Genomic DNA, 16,814 nt, shown 5'->3' with positions numbered 1-16,814 from the left:
AATTGTGTAGGCTTGATGATGCCTTTGGTTGCTGGAGACTTTCAAACAGCGACCCCTACAGGTCACCTTATATAATGTATCACAAACCACGGCGGATTCAATAAACAGTAAGCGTGCAGGATCGAACACCGATGTAGTTAAGAGAACTTTGAGTTCAAACGATTCTGTTCGTTGTTGTTTAACTTATTCCTTTGTTTCTTTTGCCTCTATAATCCAAAACATTAGAACGGATTCACAGTTTAAAAAAGCCAAATGGAAAGGCAAGTTAAATGTTGGATGCGTACCTCGTATTTTAAATATTCATAATACACACGCCTAACGCCAGGAAGTCTTGCCTGATATTGAGTAAAAAACGTCTACATAAAAAATATTTCTGACCTGCAGGTGTTAACCCTGTACAGTTAGTTCAAACGCCTCGAGAGAATGAACCGCTTTTCGGGCCAGTTTGACGAAAGCCTAAAATGGTTCAGATTGATTTTCCATCACTCATAAACTTTTGTCGAAACGTTATGCTGCCTTACATACAACTAGAATCCTTCTCTCCTTGAAATAAACCAACTTTATTTTGCTGCGACTGCGTCATTTCTAAGCGCCTCCCATAAAGAATCATACTTCGCGCCAAGTAAGAGTTTTAGGAGCTGCGTTGTGTAATCACAAGACATTTTACCACTTTTTGTCGATTATGGTAAGTCACTGCGTCTACGCATCACTTGTTCATATCAACAGCTGAGTGTTTGCAATACTCTCACCGTATTGCATGAAAATCTGACATTTGGGACACTTGTCAGCTAGCGTGCTTGGCAGTCTTTTGGAACATGCACCAGCAAGCAGCTAGCAGTGGGTGTTTCAGTTAGCTAGCTCGTTAGAAAGCAGCACAAGGCTTGAGTGCGTTAGCTAGTAGCAGATTGTATAATTGGTTAAGCTTACGATCTCTACTTTTTTTGGTTCAATTGTATGCTACAGTAGGATGGTGTAGTTAGCTAGAAGCAATGCTAATAAACAATGGAACGGTCTTGTTAGTAAATCGTTCACAATGAAAACAGAAAAGTGACGTTCAATATGGCAACTTGGCTAATGATGCTCAGATTATGAAAGTACTTCCTATTTGAAGGTAGAGACCGCGATTAAAATTCTCCTGGGCGTTATTGACGTCTGTCCTTAAAACGTGTGGGCTGTTCCAGGACCGGATAATCACCTTGTCACCATTGGGATTCGAGCCAGCTACTTTTCGAACCGCTCTCACCACTACAGTTGATATTGGATTTTTTAAGCAATATCTTTATCATCCCAATTGTGCAACTATGGTAATGTGTGTAAAGTTGTTTTGCGTCTCGAAAATAAACGGCATCCAACATGCAGACCAGACGTTTTGTACTCTTTTCATCCTGTCTTAAGGATATAAGGCGGTTCTTTGCTCCAAGCAAACCCGCAGTGCAGAAACCAGCTCAGAATGGAAGCCGTAACACAGATGAGAAGACGAAATCAATCTCCACAGATGAAGTGAAAAAGAAAGCTTCCAACAAGGTATTATATTGTATTGCTATTATTAATGAACAAATACTAAAGCAGTTTAAAAAAATAAATAATCCAGTTGTGATTAGGGAAGTCTGGGATGTGTTCATTCCACCAAAGAAAATGTTTTGGTTGTAAAGGTTCCTCTAAACAGAATGATACTGGGAAGGCTGTCCAGTAAAAACTCTGCATCATGAACGACATGGTGGAGATGATGGTTGGGCTTGACGTGGTCGTATAGATGACGGTGGTATGGATGACAGTGGTATAGATGACGAGGATGACGGTGGTATGGATGACAGTGGTATAGATGACGAGGATGACGGTGGTATAGATGACGAGGATGACGGTGGTATGGATGACGGTGGTATGGATGACGAGGATGACGGTGGTATAGATGACGGTGGTATGGATGACAGTGGTATAGATGACGAGGATGACGGTGGTATAGATGACGGTGGTATGGATGACGAGGATGACGGTGGTATAGATGACGGTGGTATGGATGACGAGGATGACGGTGGTATGGATGACGGTGGTATGGATGACAGTGGTATAGATGACGAGGATGACGGTGGTATAGATGACGGTGGTATGGATGACGAGGATGACGGTGGTATAGATGACGGTGGTATGGATGACGAGGATGACGGTGGTATGGATGACGGTGGTATGGATGACGAGGATGACGGTGGTATGGATGACGGTGGTCTAGGTGTTTATTATGGTGATATTAATATATATTGATGTGTTCCAGGCCACAGCCTCCAAGGTGGAGATTAAAAAGAAAGATGGGCCAGGAAAGAAAAAGAGGCATGCCGTTATTGAATCAGGTAGATCATAACCTCTGTTCAGACATTCATAGAATGACACCCTTTTAAAGATCATGGTGAATCCAGGCCCAATGAGGTAAATCATTTAGCTCCCTCCTTCCCTCTCACTAGACTCTGAAGAGGAAATGGTGCAGCAGAAACAGAAGAAGCCACCCAGAGGGAAACAGAAAGTCCAGACTCCAGACCGTCCTCCATCAGCCAGGAAGGACCCGGTGCAGTATGTCTCTGAAACAGGTGGGAACAGCAACACACCATCCAGCACATACCGGAAATGAGGAATATAGTGAAAGGCAAGAATGTCTTGTGCCTTACAATGAATTCAGAGCAGCGCTGGAGGTTTTGAATGAATTCAGAGCAGCGCTGGAGGTTTTGAATGAATTCAGAGCAGCGCTGGAGGTTTTGAATGAATTCAGAGCAGCGCTGGAGGTTTTGAATGAATTCAGAGCAGCGCTGGAGGTTTTGAATGAATTCAGAGCAGCGCTGGAGGTTTTGAATGAATTCAGAGCACCGCTGGAGGTTTTGAATGAATTCAGAGCAGCGCTGGAGGTTTTGAATGAATTCAGAGCAGCGCTGGAGGTTTTGAATGAATTCAGAGCAGCGCTGGAGGTTTTGAATGAATTCAGAGCACAGCAGTAATAATATCAAAATATGTTTTTTTTTTTATATATTAGAAATGCTCTCTACATTAACTTAAACTAACCATTTCATGTGCTTCACCTTATAATACTTTTACCTTATGTAAAGTATTAATAGTAATTTTATTTCATTTATTTTTCCCGTGTAGTTCTTCCTTTGAAAATGTACAGAGTACACACTATATATACACACCAATGACCAAATGTTTTGAAGACAAAATACGAACATTGGAAGCGTTACTGTTGTTGCTGAATCTCTAATATTGCCTGCATGATGCTAACCTGTTGCAGCCAATTAGAGCTATCTGAGGTGTGACAGTTCACAAGCTTGCTTCTGGTTGTTGCTCAGAAGATGGCTGCCTTCTTTATATCAATGTGAGGGCCACTTCAACGTACATGTGCGTAACATTTCTCTGACCTCACTAAAAGGCTTCATACTCCGAACGTCGGGTGCAGGACATTGTTACTCTGCTTTGATGCTCGTACGATTGTAAACTGCGCTCAGCTTGGTAAGAAAAAATCGTATTTCATAAAAATTAAATTTGGCATCGTCGGTGCATCACAATTTGGCATCGTCGGAGCGCGGCCCTGATTACATTAAAAGGGCAACAGTGATGAACTTGTTTTTATTAACTTTCTAACAAAGAGTAAATAAATAGCATGTACCAAATGGACCCCAGAGAATATGCTTCTTTTTATGTCAAAAAGGATTAACTTTAGTTTCTGTGGTTTGCCCTTTTTCTTTCCCGTTTAGATTCAGACAGTGATAACTTCCGGTCTCTGAGGATTAACGCTAAGCGTCAGGAGAATGGCACGTCCAAATCAAAGGCCCGCCCTGTCCCTGCGTCTGCACCCTGTAATGGAGGGGTGAAGAAATTGCCCCAAACCCCCATCACCCCTAAATCTGCACCCCTGCAGCCCAAACTCACCCCTACCTCTGTCATTGACTTCTTTGGCAGCGGTGCCGTCCAGCGCTCAGACAAGAAACTGGTCGCCAGCACCAAGCGGAAGGCGGTGAGTATAATGGTGGTGCCACGCCGGTGCCATCTCTAGAAGAGAAAATGGTTCGGATGGCACACATTTTTTGTCAGTGCCTTTTCTGTTTATTTTCTGATTTTAAAGTGCTGTGTTAAGTTCTGAGTCCAAAATAAAGGTTCTGTCCTGGCTGTGCTCTGGTTTACTGGTGGAGTCGCGGCTGTGCTCTGGTTTACTGGTGGAGTCGCGGCTGTGCTCTGGTTTACTGGTGGAGTCGCGGCTGTGCTCTGGTTTACTGGTGGAGTCGCGGCTGTGCTCTGGTTTACTGGTGGAGTCGCGGCTGTGCTCTGGTTTACTGGTGGAGTCGCGGCTGTGCTCTGGTTTACTGGTGGAGTCGCGGCTGTGCTCTGGTTTACTGGTGGAGTCGCTGCTGTGCTCGTAGTTGTTGACTACTGTGTTGTTCTTCCAGCCCTCTCCAGATCCCGAGGAGTCGCTGAGTGATGAGGTCATCGCCCAGCAGCTGCAGATGGAAGAGGACATGGCATTGGAGAGTCAAGTTCATGACGATGAAGAGTTTGCCAGGACATTGGCCATGTTGGATGAAGAACCACATGCTAAAAAGGTGAGGAATACACACACACACACACACACACACACAAGCTTAAACATGCACGCTCACACATTGTGTGTGTTCAGCTTCGTAGGGATTCAGGTGAGAAGCACGGGTTAGCCACTTCACCCAAAAAAGGAAGAGCTGACTCCTCCCACAGCAGCAATACCAGCCAATCACAGTCCAACGGGCGGGAACAGGAAGTGATAGGTCCTTCCCCTAAAAAGGTCACCCCTCCAGTCAAAACTAGTTCCAAACTGGCTATGATGATGAAGAGAGAGGAGCATGAGGAAGAGGTCGGGGGCAAGAAAGGAAAGTGCAAGGCGCCGATCTCTCCAAAAAAAGAGGCTGTAACACCTTCCAGTGCAGCCTTTGACAGGAAGTCAAAGGCCAAAACAGGAAGTGTTACCATGGTTACCACACCCACGACTCTTAAAACCCCGCCCAAGAAAGAGGTGAGACGTTCTAAGCAATAGTTGGAAATTAAAATAAACGTTCTCCGAGTGTTGTCTTGTTGATTGTGTGCCGGTGTGTCTAGAGTCCAGATGATTCCGAGAAAAAGAGGGGGAATCCGTCTGCCTTCCGCAGCTATCTGAACCGAGACGGACCTAGAGCCCTGGGGTCTAAAGAAATACCCACTGTAAGACTCATTCTTTAACCCCAGTATCCTAACCTTAACCCCCGAACTCTAATCCTAACCTTAACCCAAAGATTTTTATTATGTTTCAGGTTAGGACCAGCCAAAATGTTCTCACCTAGTCTGATTCACAGTGGATTACGATTACATTGTACTCTGTGTGTCTGTCGCTGTCTGTGTCTGTCGCTGTCTGTCTGTGTGTAGGGAGAAGAGAACTGTCTGGAAGGGTGTGTGTTTGTCCTGTCTGGTGTGTTGGAGTCAATGGAGCGGGAGGATGCCAAGGCCCTTATAGAACGCTATGGGGGCAAGGTGACAGGAAACGTTAGCAAGAAGACCACACACCTGATCCTGGGAAGAGATGGAGGAGCTGCCAAAACTGAGAAGGTAAACCTGGTCCATTTAATTAACCCCGACTGCATGCCCGCCTCTCTGTCTGTCTGTCTGCCTGCCTGCCTCTCTGTCTGTCTGCCTGCCTGCCTCTCTGTCTGTCTGCCTGCCTGCCTCTCTGTCTGTCTGCCTGCCTGCCTCTCTGTCTGTCTGCCTGCCTGCCTCACTGTCTGTCTGCCTGCCTCCCTCCCTCTGTCTGCCTGCCTCCCTCCCTCTGTCTGCCTGCCTCCCTCCCTCTGTCTGCCTGCCTCTGTCTGTCTGCCTGCCTGCCTCTGTCTGTCTGCCTGCCTGCCTCTGTCTGTCTGCCTGCCTGCCTCTGTCTGTCTGCCTGCCTGCCTCTGTCCGTCTGCCTGCCTGCCTCTGTCCGTCTGCCTGCCTGCCTCTGTCCGTCTGCCTGCCTGCCTCTGTCCGTCTGCCTGCCTGCCTCTGTCCGTCTGCCTGCCTGCCTCTGTCCGTCTGCCTGCCTGCCTCGGTCCGTCTGCCTGCCTGCCTCTGTCGGTCCGTCTGCCTGCCTGCCTCTGTCGGTCCGTCTGTCTTCCTGCCTCTGTCGGTCCGTCTGTCTTCCTGCCTCTGTCGGTCTGTCTGTCTTCCTGCCTGCCTGCCTGCCTCTCTCTGTCTGTCTGTCTGTCTGCCTGCCTGCCTGCCTCTGTCTGTCTGCCTGTCTCATTACTACTGTGTGTAACCGTCTGTCCCAGGCAGAGGGGTTTGGTACCACGATCCTGGATGAGGATGGTCTGTTGGAGCTGATCAGAACTAAACCTGGGAAAAAGTCCAAGTACCTGATTGCTGCCGAGGCCGAGGTGAATGTTCGAAACAGGCGTTAGTGACTGTATTCACAGTATTTAATTTGGGACTGTATTCACTATATTTAATTTGGGACTGTATTTAATTTGGGACTGTATTCACTAGGTTTAATTTGGGACTGTATTCACTAGGTTTAATTTGGGACTGTATTCACTAGGTTTAATTTGGGACTATTTAATTTGGGACTGTATTCACGGTATTTAATTTGGGACTGTATTCACGGTATTTAATTTGGGACTGTATTCACGGTATTTAATTTGGGACTGTATTCACTAGGTTTAATTTGGGACTGTATTTACTGCATTTGTTTTTACTACTGCAGTAGTAATGCAATTCCTATATATTTAATAACTTTTTTATATTATTTCCCATAAGTTAAAACGGTGGTGCAATATTTAATGACTACAAACAGATATGAAGAATGTAGAAAATATAAATCAGTTCTGTATTTGTAAAAATCTCTGAACTAAAGATGGCTTTGAGTCTGTGAAAAAAATCGAATCTGTCAGAGACCCTGTGGGACACACAAGTGAAGGTAGGAAACCCCTTAATTGATTAAATAAAATGTCTAATTGCTCTCGTCTAATCAGAACAGGGTATCCAAGAGCAGAAACCCAGGTGCCAAGATCTCCCCCCAGACCCCTAAACGGTCTCCCAAGACCCCCAGCCCCTCAAAGCCGAGGTCTGGCTCAGGCCAAAGGTTAACCTCCCCGGGGAGAGGTAAAGGGTCAGGGGTCAAAAGGGGGCTGGGCTTTGCGGGTAAGAAAGAATCAAAACCCCCTGATGCTCCGGCTTCACCCTCACTGGCCGGCGAAGGTGCCAGTCTGCTGTGGGTAGATAAGTACCGCCCCCGGAATCTAAAGGCTGTGATTGGTCAGCAGGGAGACCTGAGCCCGGCCAATAAGCTGCTTCGCTGGCTGAAGAACTGGCACACGAATCACGCTGCTGGAGCTAAACCAGCGGGTAGGTCCCCCCTCCCCCCCGTGTTTGTTCTGGCTTGAAATGTTTGTGAGAGAATTTCTCTCCCCCCTCAATCTGACTCTTCTCTCCCCCGTCTTTCTCGGTACCCCCATCGTCGTCGCCCCTGTCCCCCAGGGCGGTTTGGGAAGTCTGGCAGTGCTAAGGATGATGGGTCCGGCTTCAAGGCAGCGCTGCTCTCAGGACCACCGGGAATTGGCAAAACCACCACTGCAGTCTTGGTTTGTGAGGTCAGTCCGAGAAACACTCTGATGAACCACACCTCCTTTAACGCCCCTGTCTCTGTACTGATGTGTGTGTCTCTGTCTGTCTGTAGGAGCTAGGTTACAGCTATGTTGAAATGAACGCCAGTTGCTGCCGCAGTAAGAACAGCTTGAAGGAGGTGATCGCTGAGTCGCTGAACAACACCAGCATCAAGAACTTCTACACAGGTGTGTACACACACACACACACACACACACACTCTTGATATTGTGGCGGTGGTCTTGACCTCAGTGTCCTCTCCAGGCTCTTCTCAGACGGTCAGCAGTAAGCATGTTCTCATCATGGACGAGATCGACGGCATGGCAGGCAACGAGGACCGCGGCGGCATACAGGTCTGAGCGCTGCCCTTTTAATGTAGTCAACTGGGTGGGACTTCCAACTGACACCCCCTCACCCGTGATGACCCTGGTTTGACATGCATCTAAACAAGTTATCAGGAGGGTCACCCGGTTGACTTCATTAATATGAAAGATGCCTTCAGTGGTGACATTCCTGCCACATCCAGGATTTCCATCATCTGCATGTGTAACGATTGCTGACCTGTAACCCCTGACCCCTTTAGGAGTTGATTGGTTTGATAAAACAGTCCAGGATTCCCATCGTCTGCATGTGTAATGACCATTGACCTGTGACCCCTGTAGGAGATGATTGGTTTGATAAAACAGTCCAGGATTCCCATCATCTGCATGTGTAACGACCGGAACCACCAGAAGATCCGCTCACTGGCCAATTACTGCTTCGACTTGCGCTTCCAGAGGCCTCGCTTAGAGCAGATCAAGGTACGCGCACAGACCCACACGCGCACACAAAATCAATGGAGCTTTTTAGCTTAAATTCCAAATAGAAGCAACATTCTTGTTTTAAATGATTTTGCTACTGTACTGTATATTGTTTCGTATGTACACAAACACACTCCGTCAGTAACTCTTGTTCTGTAACTCTCAGGGGGCCATGATGTCCATTGCTTTTAAAGAGGGTCTAAAAGTCCCGCCTCCTGCCCTCAACGAGATGATCCTGGCGTCAAATCAGGACATTCGACAGGTAAATAAACTTGTTGCTAAATAATCTGTAACTATGGCAATCATCCCTATCATGACAGTCATCTCTAACCATGGCAACCACTGGTAACCACTGCAACTGGTCTGCAGGTTCTCCACAACCTGAGTATGTGGTCGGCCAAGGACAAGGTCATGACCTATGACCAGGTCAAAGAGGATTCTAACAACGCACGCAAGGTGTGTGTATAAATTGTTTATTTCATGGGTGTATGTATTTGTGGAGATTATATTTCAACCACAATACCAATACAAAATGTGTGTGTGTGTAGGACCTGAAGTTGGGTCCATTTGACGTGTGCCGGAAGGTGTTCTCAAAGGCGGAGGAGACTAGTCACATGACATTGATTGACAAGTCAGACCTGTTCTTCCATGATTACTCTCTCGCCCCACTCTTCGTCCAAGAGAACTACCTACACGTCACACCAGCTGCCGCTGGGTAAGACTCAAATACCACAGACCTCATTGCTGTTCAGACGATTCAAATACCACAGACCTCATTGCCGTCCAGACGATTCAAATACCACAGACCTCATTGCCGTCCAGACGATTCAAATACCACAGGACCTCATTGCCGTCCAAACTATTTAAAGCAGTACTGTCATACCGACCTCTGACCCTGAGCAGCACCTTCTGCATACTGACCTCTGACCCTGAACAGTAATATATAAATCTGTGATTGAGTCATCTTCCAGTTCGGTGTAACAGTTGAGGTCCGCCCTGCTGAAACCCGGTATGTTATTCTAAAGATGGTTTTGTAACGCCCAAATCTCACGACGAATGAGACGAACATTAACGGCATTATTATTACGTGTGTAGTCTGGAAGTGGTCAATTCACCAATAGTTTATTTAGTCTTATTGACACCTTGCTAGGAACTTCTTGGAATTTGTGGTGAAAATGATTTATCATGGTTAAGCGGTGGTTGACTTTTGACTTTTTAGGGCCTATTAACACAGATTTTCATTCGCATAGGAATTTCTGTTCTTGCACTCATCTGAAGTCAAGCTCTTTGTGTGAGTGTTTGACTATTTGTAGGGTAATACAAATATAACTGATTAGTTAGCTTATTCCAGGGGGTGATGTTACTTATTCCAGGGGGTGATGTTACTTATTCCAGGGGGTGATGTTACTTATTCCAGGGGGTGATGTTACTTATTCCAGGGGGTGATGTTACTTATTCCAGGGGGTGATGTTACTTATTCCAGGGGGTGATGTTACTTATTCCAGGGGGTGATGTTACTTATTCCAGGGGTGATGTTACTTATTCTTTACTTACTTTGCAGGGCACACTGAGTATTTTCTGTGTTTTATATATAAGCTCATTTGAGCAAGAGATGCGTGATTAGACATGAGAAAATCCCCTTGGTTTCTAATGTTAAGCTCTATGACGCGGTTGAGGTCCTGACTCTTTCATTCGTTTCCGTGCGTATGCGAGTCATGTGATTATGACTGTGGCGCTGAAGCAGGTTATATCACTCAGACCCGGGACATCTGTTACCCGAAGAGTCCTGAAGGCCCACCACGAAGCGTTGCTCTGGTCCTGAGACTGTGTTTGTCTTTAGAGGGGACCTGAAGGCCCACCACGAAGCGTTGCTCTGGTCCTGAAACTGTATTTGTCTTTAGAGGGGACCTGAAGGCCCACCACGAAGCGTTGCTCTGGTCCTGAAACTGTATTTGTCTTTAGAGGGGACCTGAAGGCCCACCACGAAGCGTTGCTCTGGTCCTGAAACTGTATTTGTCTTTAGAGGGGACCTGAAGGCCCACCTGGTGCTGCTCAGTAAGACAGCTGATTCAATCTGTGATGGAGACCTGGTGGACAGACAGATACGGTCCAGACAGGCTTGGTCCCTGCTGCCGACTCAGGTACCACACACACTACCACACACACTGCCACGCTGCCACACACGCTGCCACGCTGCCACACACACTGACACACACTGACACACTGCCACACACACCGACACACTACCACACACACTGCCACGCTGCCACACACGCTGCCACGCTGCCACACACGCTGCCACGCTGCCACACACGCTGCCACGCTGCCACACACACTGACACACTACCACACACACTGACACACACACTGACACGCTACCACACACACTGCCACACTACCACACACACTGACACACACACTGACACGCTACCACACACACTGCCACACTACCACACACACTGACACACACACTGACACGCTACCACACACACTGCCACACACACTGCCACGCTGCCACACACACTGCCACGCTACCACACACACTGCCACGCTACCACACACACTGCCGCGCTACCACACACACTGCCGCGCTACCACACACGCTGACGCGCTACCACACACGCTGACACACTACCACACACGCTGCCACGCTACCACACACGCTGCCGCGCTACCACACACACTGACGCGCTACCACACACGCTGCCGCGCTACCACACACGCTGCCACACTACCACACACGCTGCCGCGCTACCACACACGCTGCCACACTACCACACACGCTGCCACGCTGCCACACACACTGCCACGCTGCCACACACACTGCCACACACACTGCCACACACACTGCCACGCTGCCACACACACTGCCACGCTGCCACACACACTGACACACACACTGACGCACTACCACACACACTGACGCACTACCACACACGCTGCCACACACGCTGCCACGCTACCACACACGCTGCCACGCTACCACACACACTGACGCGCTACCACACACGCTGCCGCGCTACCACACACGCTGCCGCGCTACCACACACGCTGACGCGCTACCACACACGCTGCCCCACACACGCTGCCACACTACCACACACGCTGCCACGCTGCCACACACGCTGCCACGCTGCCACACACACTGCCACGCTGCCACACACACTGCCACACACACTGACGCACTACCACACACACTGACGCACTACCACACACGCTGCCACACACACTGCCACGCTGCCACACACACTGCCACGCTGCCCCACACACTACCACACACACTGCCACGCTGCCACACACACTGACACACTACCACACACACTGCCATGCTGCCACACACGCTGCCACACACGCTGCCACACACACTGACACACTGACACACTACCACACACACTGCCACACACACTGACACACTACCCATTCCTGTGTGTGTTGCAGGCGGTTTACTCCAGTGTGTTGCCAGGGGAGTTGATGCGGGGCTACATGAAGTCCTTCCCTGTGTTCCCTGGTTGGCTGGGGAAGTTCTCCTCCACCAATAAACACGCTCGTATCATACAGGAGCTGGCCTCCCACATGAGCCTCAAGTACGTAGATGCACTCCCCTCCCACCCCGTCACACACGTCTCACTCCCCTCCCACCCCCCGTCACACACGTCTCACTCCCCTCCCACCCCCCGTCACACACGTCTCACTCCCCTCCCACCCCCCGTCACACACGTCTCACTCCCCTCCCACCCCCGTCACACACGTCTCACTCCCCTCCCACCCCCCGTCACACACGTCTCACTCCCCTCCCACCCCCCGTCACACACGTCTCACTCCCCTCCCACCCCCGTCACACACGTCTCACTCCCCTCCCACCCCCCGTCACACACGTCTCACTCCCCTCCCACCCCCGTCACACACGTCTCACTCCCCTCCCCCCCCCCGTCACACACGTCTCACTCCCCTCCCACCCCCCGTCACACACGTCTCACTCCCCTCCCACCCCCCGTCACACACGTCTCACTCCCCTCCCACCCCCCGTCACACACGTCTCACTCCCCTCCCACCCCCCGTCACACACGTCTCACTCCCCTCCCACCCCCCGTCACACACGTCTCACTCCCCTCCCACCCCCCGTCACACACGTCTCACTCCCCTCCCACCCCCCGTCACACACGTCTCACTCCCCTCCCACCCCCCGTCACACACACACACACGTCTCACTCCCCTCCCACCCCCCGTCACACACACACACACGTCTCACTCCGTAGCAACATCTTTTGGAAGTGTTCACTTGTTTCACTGCAGTCCTTGGTGAACAAACCCTCTACCTCAACCCCGCTGACCCAAACCCTCTACCTCAGCCCCGCTGACCCAAACCCTCTACCTCAGCCCCGCTGACCCAAACCCTCTACCTCAGCCCCGCTGACCCAAACCCTCTACCTCAGCCCCGCTGACCCAAACCCTCTACCTCCACCTCGCTGACCCAAACCCTCTACCTCCACCTCGCTGAACTAATCCCTCCCTCTGTCAGGACATTAAGCAGCAGGCAGGCAGTGGCTCTGGATTATCTGCCCCACCTGCGCTCAGCCCTGCTGGCTCCCCTCCAGGGGCAGGGGTCAGAGGGCGCAGGCCAGGCTGTTCAGCTGTTGGATGACTACCAGATGGTTCGGGAGGACGTGGACAGCCTCATGGAGATCAGCCTCTGGGGGGGGCAGCCTGACCCCTACGCTAAGCTAGATCCTAAGGTCAGAGGGCACTAAATTGGATGGTAGATTTTGAAATAGTTAAAACCGATAGGAAAGTAGATCTCCTGGAACAGGGATTTAAAACCTACAGGAGGGTAGATCTCCTGTCTTTCTACAGAGAACCCACCACATGAACAAAATGACACAATAGGTTACAACCAAACAGCTTGTTACTCCGTTCCTCTTCCCTGATGTTAGAGTAGAGCTCAATCATCGATCCAAATCTATGGTAATATAATCTGATCTCTGATATTACAATCTCAAATTATCTAATCTGTGATCATGTGATAATCTGATGTTATCTAATCTCTGATAATATTTCATTCTGAAGTTATCGAATCTTTGAACATGTGATAATGTATAATATGACTTTAATCTACTGTGTCCAGGTCAAGGCAGCATTCACCAGGGCATATAACCGCGAGACCCACCTGACACCCTACTCCCTTCAACCAATCAAGAAAGCCCGTCGTGGAGGCGGGGGGGCGGAGACAGAGCTGGGTGGGGAGGCGGTAGACGTGCTTGAGGAAGAGGAAGAGGAGGATGGCCTTGCAGCTGATGCCATGATTAAAGTGAGGAGGGACATACACGACGTTTACAAACCTAAATAGAGCACTGGTAGTACAATGACCGTCTGATTGAATCTGTCGTCCTCCCATTCTCCCCCCCCTTCATCTGCACCTCCTCCCTCTTGTCCTCTCCTCCTCCCCTCTCCTCCCCTCTCCACCTCCCCTCTCCTGTCCTCTCCACCTTCACAGCAGAAGAAGGCCAAATCCTCAAAGGAGACCAACAAGGAGAAGAAAGCACCAGGGGATTCTGGGAAGGGGAAAGGCAAAGGCAAGGGTAAAGCTAAGAAGTGACCTCTGACCTACTGAACTTTGACATATGACAACTACCACCCCAACTGTACATCTTACCTGACCATTCCAAAGGGAGCAGAACTGTCAGCTGTGTGGATGGACGTGTTCCTGTGTTTTGTAAAGATTTTCGCATAATAATACGTTGATTGTATATCGTTCTGTTGTGACGTGTTTTTTCTTTTTCCAGTTAAAATAGTGGTCCAAGGCATTTAGGTTCTGGTTTATTTCTAAACCGTTGTGACTCGTATGGAAACGGATCAGTAGATTATTGTCTCTCCTGGAAGGACTCCTGATAGGGTCTGTGACGTTTGACTTTGCGTCTTGTGCGATTCTCCTGCGTGAGTATGTCAGTCTTGAAGGAAGTGAGTGATATATGGGTTGGTAATGTCTGGTGCCTAGAGGTTGGGATCAATATAATCTAGTCTGTCTAAGCAATGCTGCCCTCTGGTGGGGACGCATGAAACTGCTTGGGGCTATTGTCAGTGTTGGCTTAGTGATGATGCTGTCTGGGACTCACAACAGTATAGTACATTTTTGGGGACCCTCTGACCCCCTTCTCACAGTGAGAGCGCAGTGTGCTTCGAGACAGTCTAATAAGAGATTTATTAACAAACAGGTTTTTTATTTTTGTTATTCTCTGTTAATATTAGTATTTTAGACAACGGACGTATACACTTCTGAAACTGGAATTATAGTTTAACAATAATAAAGAAAATGGCTTTCTACATGTGTTTCATAATATTAGAAATAATCATTTTAAGATGAGTAGACACCAGGCTTTACACATTCAGCAATTATTTTTGAAAAGTTCAATGTTTCCCAGTGTCTTTGTATTTAGAAAGCCTTGGCCCAGTCTGAGCGTCAGCCCTGAGCTAAACACAACCCAATCAGAAGGAAATGTAAATACACTTAATATTCTTACATACATTTCAACATTATCCCTTAATTAGAAATACGATGAACATGTAAACCGGCCCTGGATAAGCGGAAGAAGATGGATGGATGAACATGTAAATATATTGATATAAATATTTGTTTTATGGATGATGTCATAGTGTACTTGACAGATATCTGTTGTCCAGTCTACTTCCTGAGTAGGTCATGTGCCTTTTAAGGCTGTCTCTATGAGAGTTGGGAAGCAGTTCATGGGTCAAACCAATAAATTAATGGTTATTATGCAGGCTATTGGCTAGCCAGCAGCTGTACCATTAGCATGGCAACACAGGCTATTGGCTAGCCAGTTGCTGTACCATTAGCAGCGACACAGGTTATTGTCTAGCCAGTAGCTCTACCGTTAGCACAGCGACAGTGACAGGTCAGGCCACCAGAGACAAAGCAGTAGGTTGGGAAGCGCTTCCTGAATTGACTGATGATGCTGAAAAAGAGAACATGGACATGTTTCAGTAATTTATAAAAAAAATAACCAGGTTACAAAATGCAACAGGGAAAGGGGGATGCGCCCCCAAAAATGGATGACCAAAATACCTGCTTGCGGTGAATGGTCGATACTTAGTCAAACCTCCGGGTACAATGTTCAGGTAGGTGGAGCTGTTGGAGAAAGTTGCCAGTGCATTGCTGACACTGGGAACTGAAGCTTTGTTGATGAGCACCAGGGACATGTCAGTGTCTACAGATCCACTCCTGTTCAGGAGAACAAGGACAAACATCAGAAGACGTTAATAACATGCTGGAGCTGTATTCCTCTCTTACTGAGGCCTTTGTTGTTTAGCCGGTTTTGTAATATTCAATTAAAAATACATTTTAACTTTTGGGCATATTTCTAAGATGTTTATTATTTCAGCCACAATTGGGTTAAGTCTTTCATGTGTCGTTCCTTTAAATAATGTCCCTGTGATTTTGAACGTGTGATCTGTTACCCCTTAGTCAATTTGCAATTAAAGCCTTGATAATTTCCAACTGAGTAAAAAGCAGCAGTTGTAGGATACTGAGTTATGTTTTACCTTTAAGACGTAACATAATATTCCTGGCTTCTAGTATTTTTTTCCCATAGAAGATTAGAGATACCATGTTTATCTTATTTTCTTGCCGTATTTGGGTAAAATAAATTAAGTGATTGGTGGAAGGATACTTATTACATTATTTTGAGAGGGGAAACATTTCTCTACATTGCAAAAAAAAATTTAAAGACTGAATTAATCAGAATATAAGAAATGCATGAACTATCTAAATTCTAAGCAACACTGGCACATTTTCCAGTCAGAATTCACTCACCTGAATAAGTTGACAATGGAATGAAGGAATGTCGGGGTCACCTACAGTGAAAGATTAACAAACAATTACCAAAGACTAGTTTTATTGTTCTTTCTCAGCACAGTGTCACCTTCCTGGCAGACATTTTAGGTGGCACCACTTGGGAGGTGTTTATTGCATTCACATACAAGATGTTAACAGGACCAGATATTAACCTGAGTATTCTCCTGACTGAATAGTCTTTGGTTTATCGATCAACAAGATGCACACACATTATATCACATCATGTCTCTCTGGGCTTATAAAACGTATTTATAAAAACGTTTTGGAATTGAAAAATTCAGGAAATGTCCTGAATTAACTGCAAAAATGGATCAGTTTCCAACCCTGGTGTATTTAGCTGAGACGACATCTGGATACCAACCTCTGAGACCTCTGTGGTAGCTGGAGTCTGGAACGCAGAAGACGACGGGTTGGAGAGGTCAGAGGTCAACGTGTGGTTGAAACTGAACCGAAGACTGAGGCTCAGTTGGTGTAGAAGACGTTGATGGAGGAGGGGCGGAGGTGACGGCTGCAGGAGTGGCGGAAGTGACGGA

The 16,814-nt window shown here is 47.9% G+C and overlaps 1 protein-coding gene and 1 long non-coding RNA gene across 4 annotated transcripts; one reads left to right on the top strand and one right to left on the bottom strand.

Annotated features, from left to right (window-relative positions):
* Positions 1-578: 578 nt before the first annotated feature.
* Positions 579-14,732, top strand: rfc1 (replication factor C (activator 1) 1). Of its 3 annotated transcripts, none has more exons than XM_034290991.1 (23): positions 579-685; positions 1,396-1,524; positions 2,270-2,345; positions 2,457-2,579; positions 3,735-3,994; positions 4,425-4,577; positions 4,652-5,020; positions 5,104-5,205; positions 5,407-5,586; positions 6,285-6,389; positions 6,984-7,356; positions 7,489-7,601; positions 7,688-7,802; positions 7,879-7,967; positions 8,277-8,414; positions 8,581-8,676; positions 8,784-8,870; positions 8,963-9,129; positions 10,438-10,555; positions 11,853-11,998; positions 12,934-13,147; positions 13,537-13,719; positions 13,909-14,732. In XM_034290991.1, exons 1-23 carry the CDS (start codon positions 683-685, stop codon positions 14,005-14,007), a joined length of 3,438 nt encoding a protein of 1,145 aa, XP_034146882.1. In that variant the 5' UTR covers positions 579-682; the 3' UTR covers positions 14,008-14,732. The 3 variants fall into 3 exon arrangements, with proteins under 3 accessions (XP_034146882.1, XP_034146880.1, XP_034146881.1); XM_034290989.1 differs by having other exon boundaries at positions 13,906-14,732; XM_034290990.1 differs by lacking the exon at positions 579-685 and adding an exon at positions 1,194-1,304 and having other exon boundaries at positions 13,906-14,732.
* Positions 10,162-10,495, bottom strand: LOC117594105. Its single transcript, XR_004575482.1, has 3 exons — positions 10,445-10,495; positions 10,262-10,383; positions 10,162-10,200 (listed from the first exon to the last, which is right to left on the bottom strand). It is a non-coding gene; the product is annotated as an uncharacterized LOC117594105 (long non-coding RNA).
* Positions 14,733-16,814: the final 2,082 nt, after the last annotated feature.

This window comes from Esox lucius, chromosome 25, assembly GCF_011004845.1.
Source record: "Esox lucius isolate fEsoLuc1 chromosome 25, fEsoLuc1.pri, whole genome shotgun sequence".
In the NCBI taxonomy this organism is placed as follows: domain Eukaryota; kingdom Metazoa; phylum Chordata; class Actinopteri; order Esociformes; family Esocidae; genus Esox; species Esox lucius.
This window is presented reverse-complemented; position numbering and strand designations above follow the sequence as displayed.

Coding starts and splice junctions, on each gene's coding strand:
- rfc1 (XM_034290989.1), top strand. Junction 2,346..2,456: donor GCATGCCGTTATTGAATCAG/GTAGATCATAAC, acceptor CCCTCTCACTAG/ACTCTGAAGAGGAAATGGTG. Junction 13,148..13,536: donor ACGCTAAGCTAGATCCTAAG/GTCAGAGGGCAC, acceptor TACTGTGTCCAG/GTCAAGGCAGCATTCACCAG.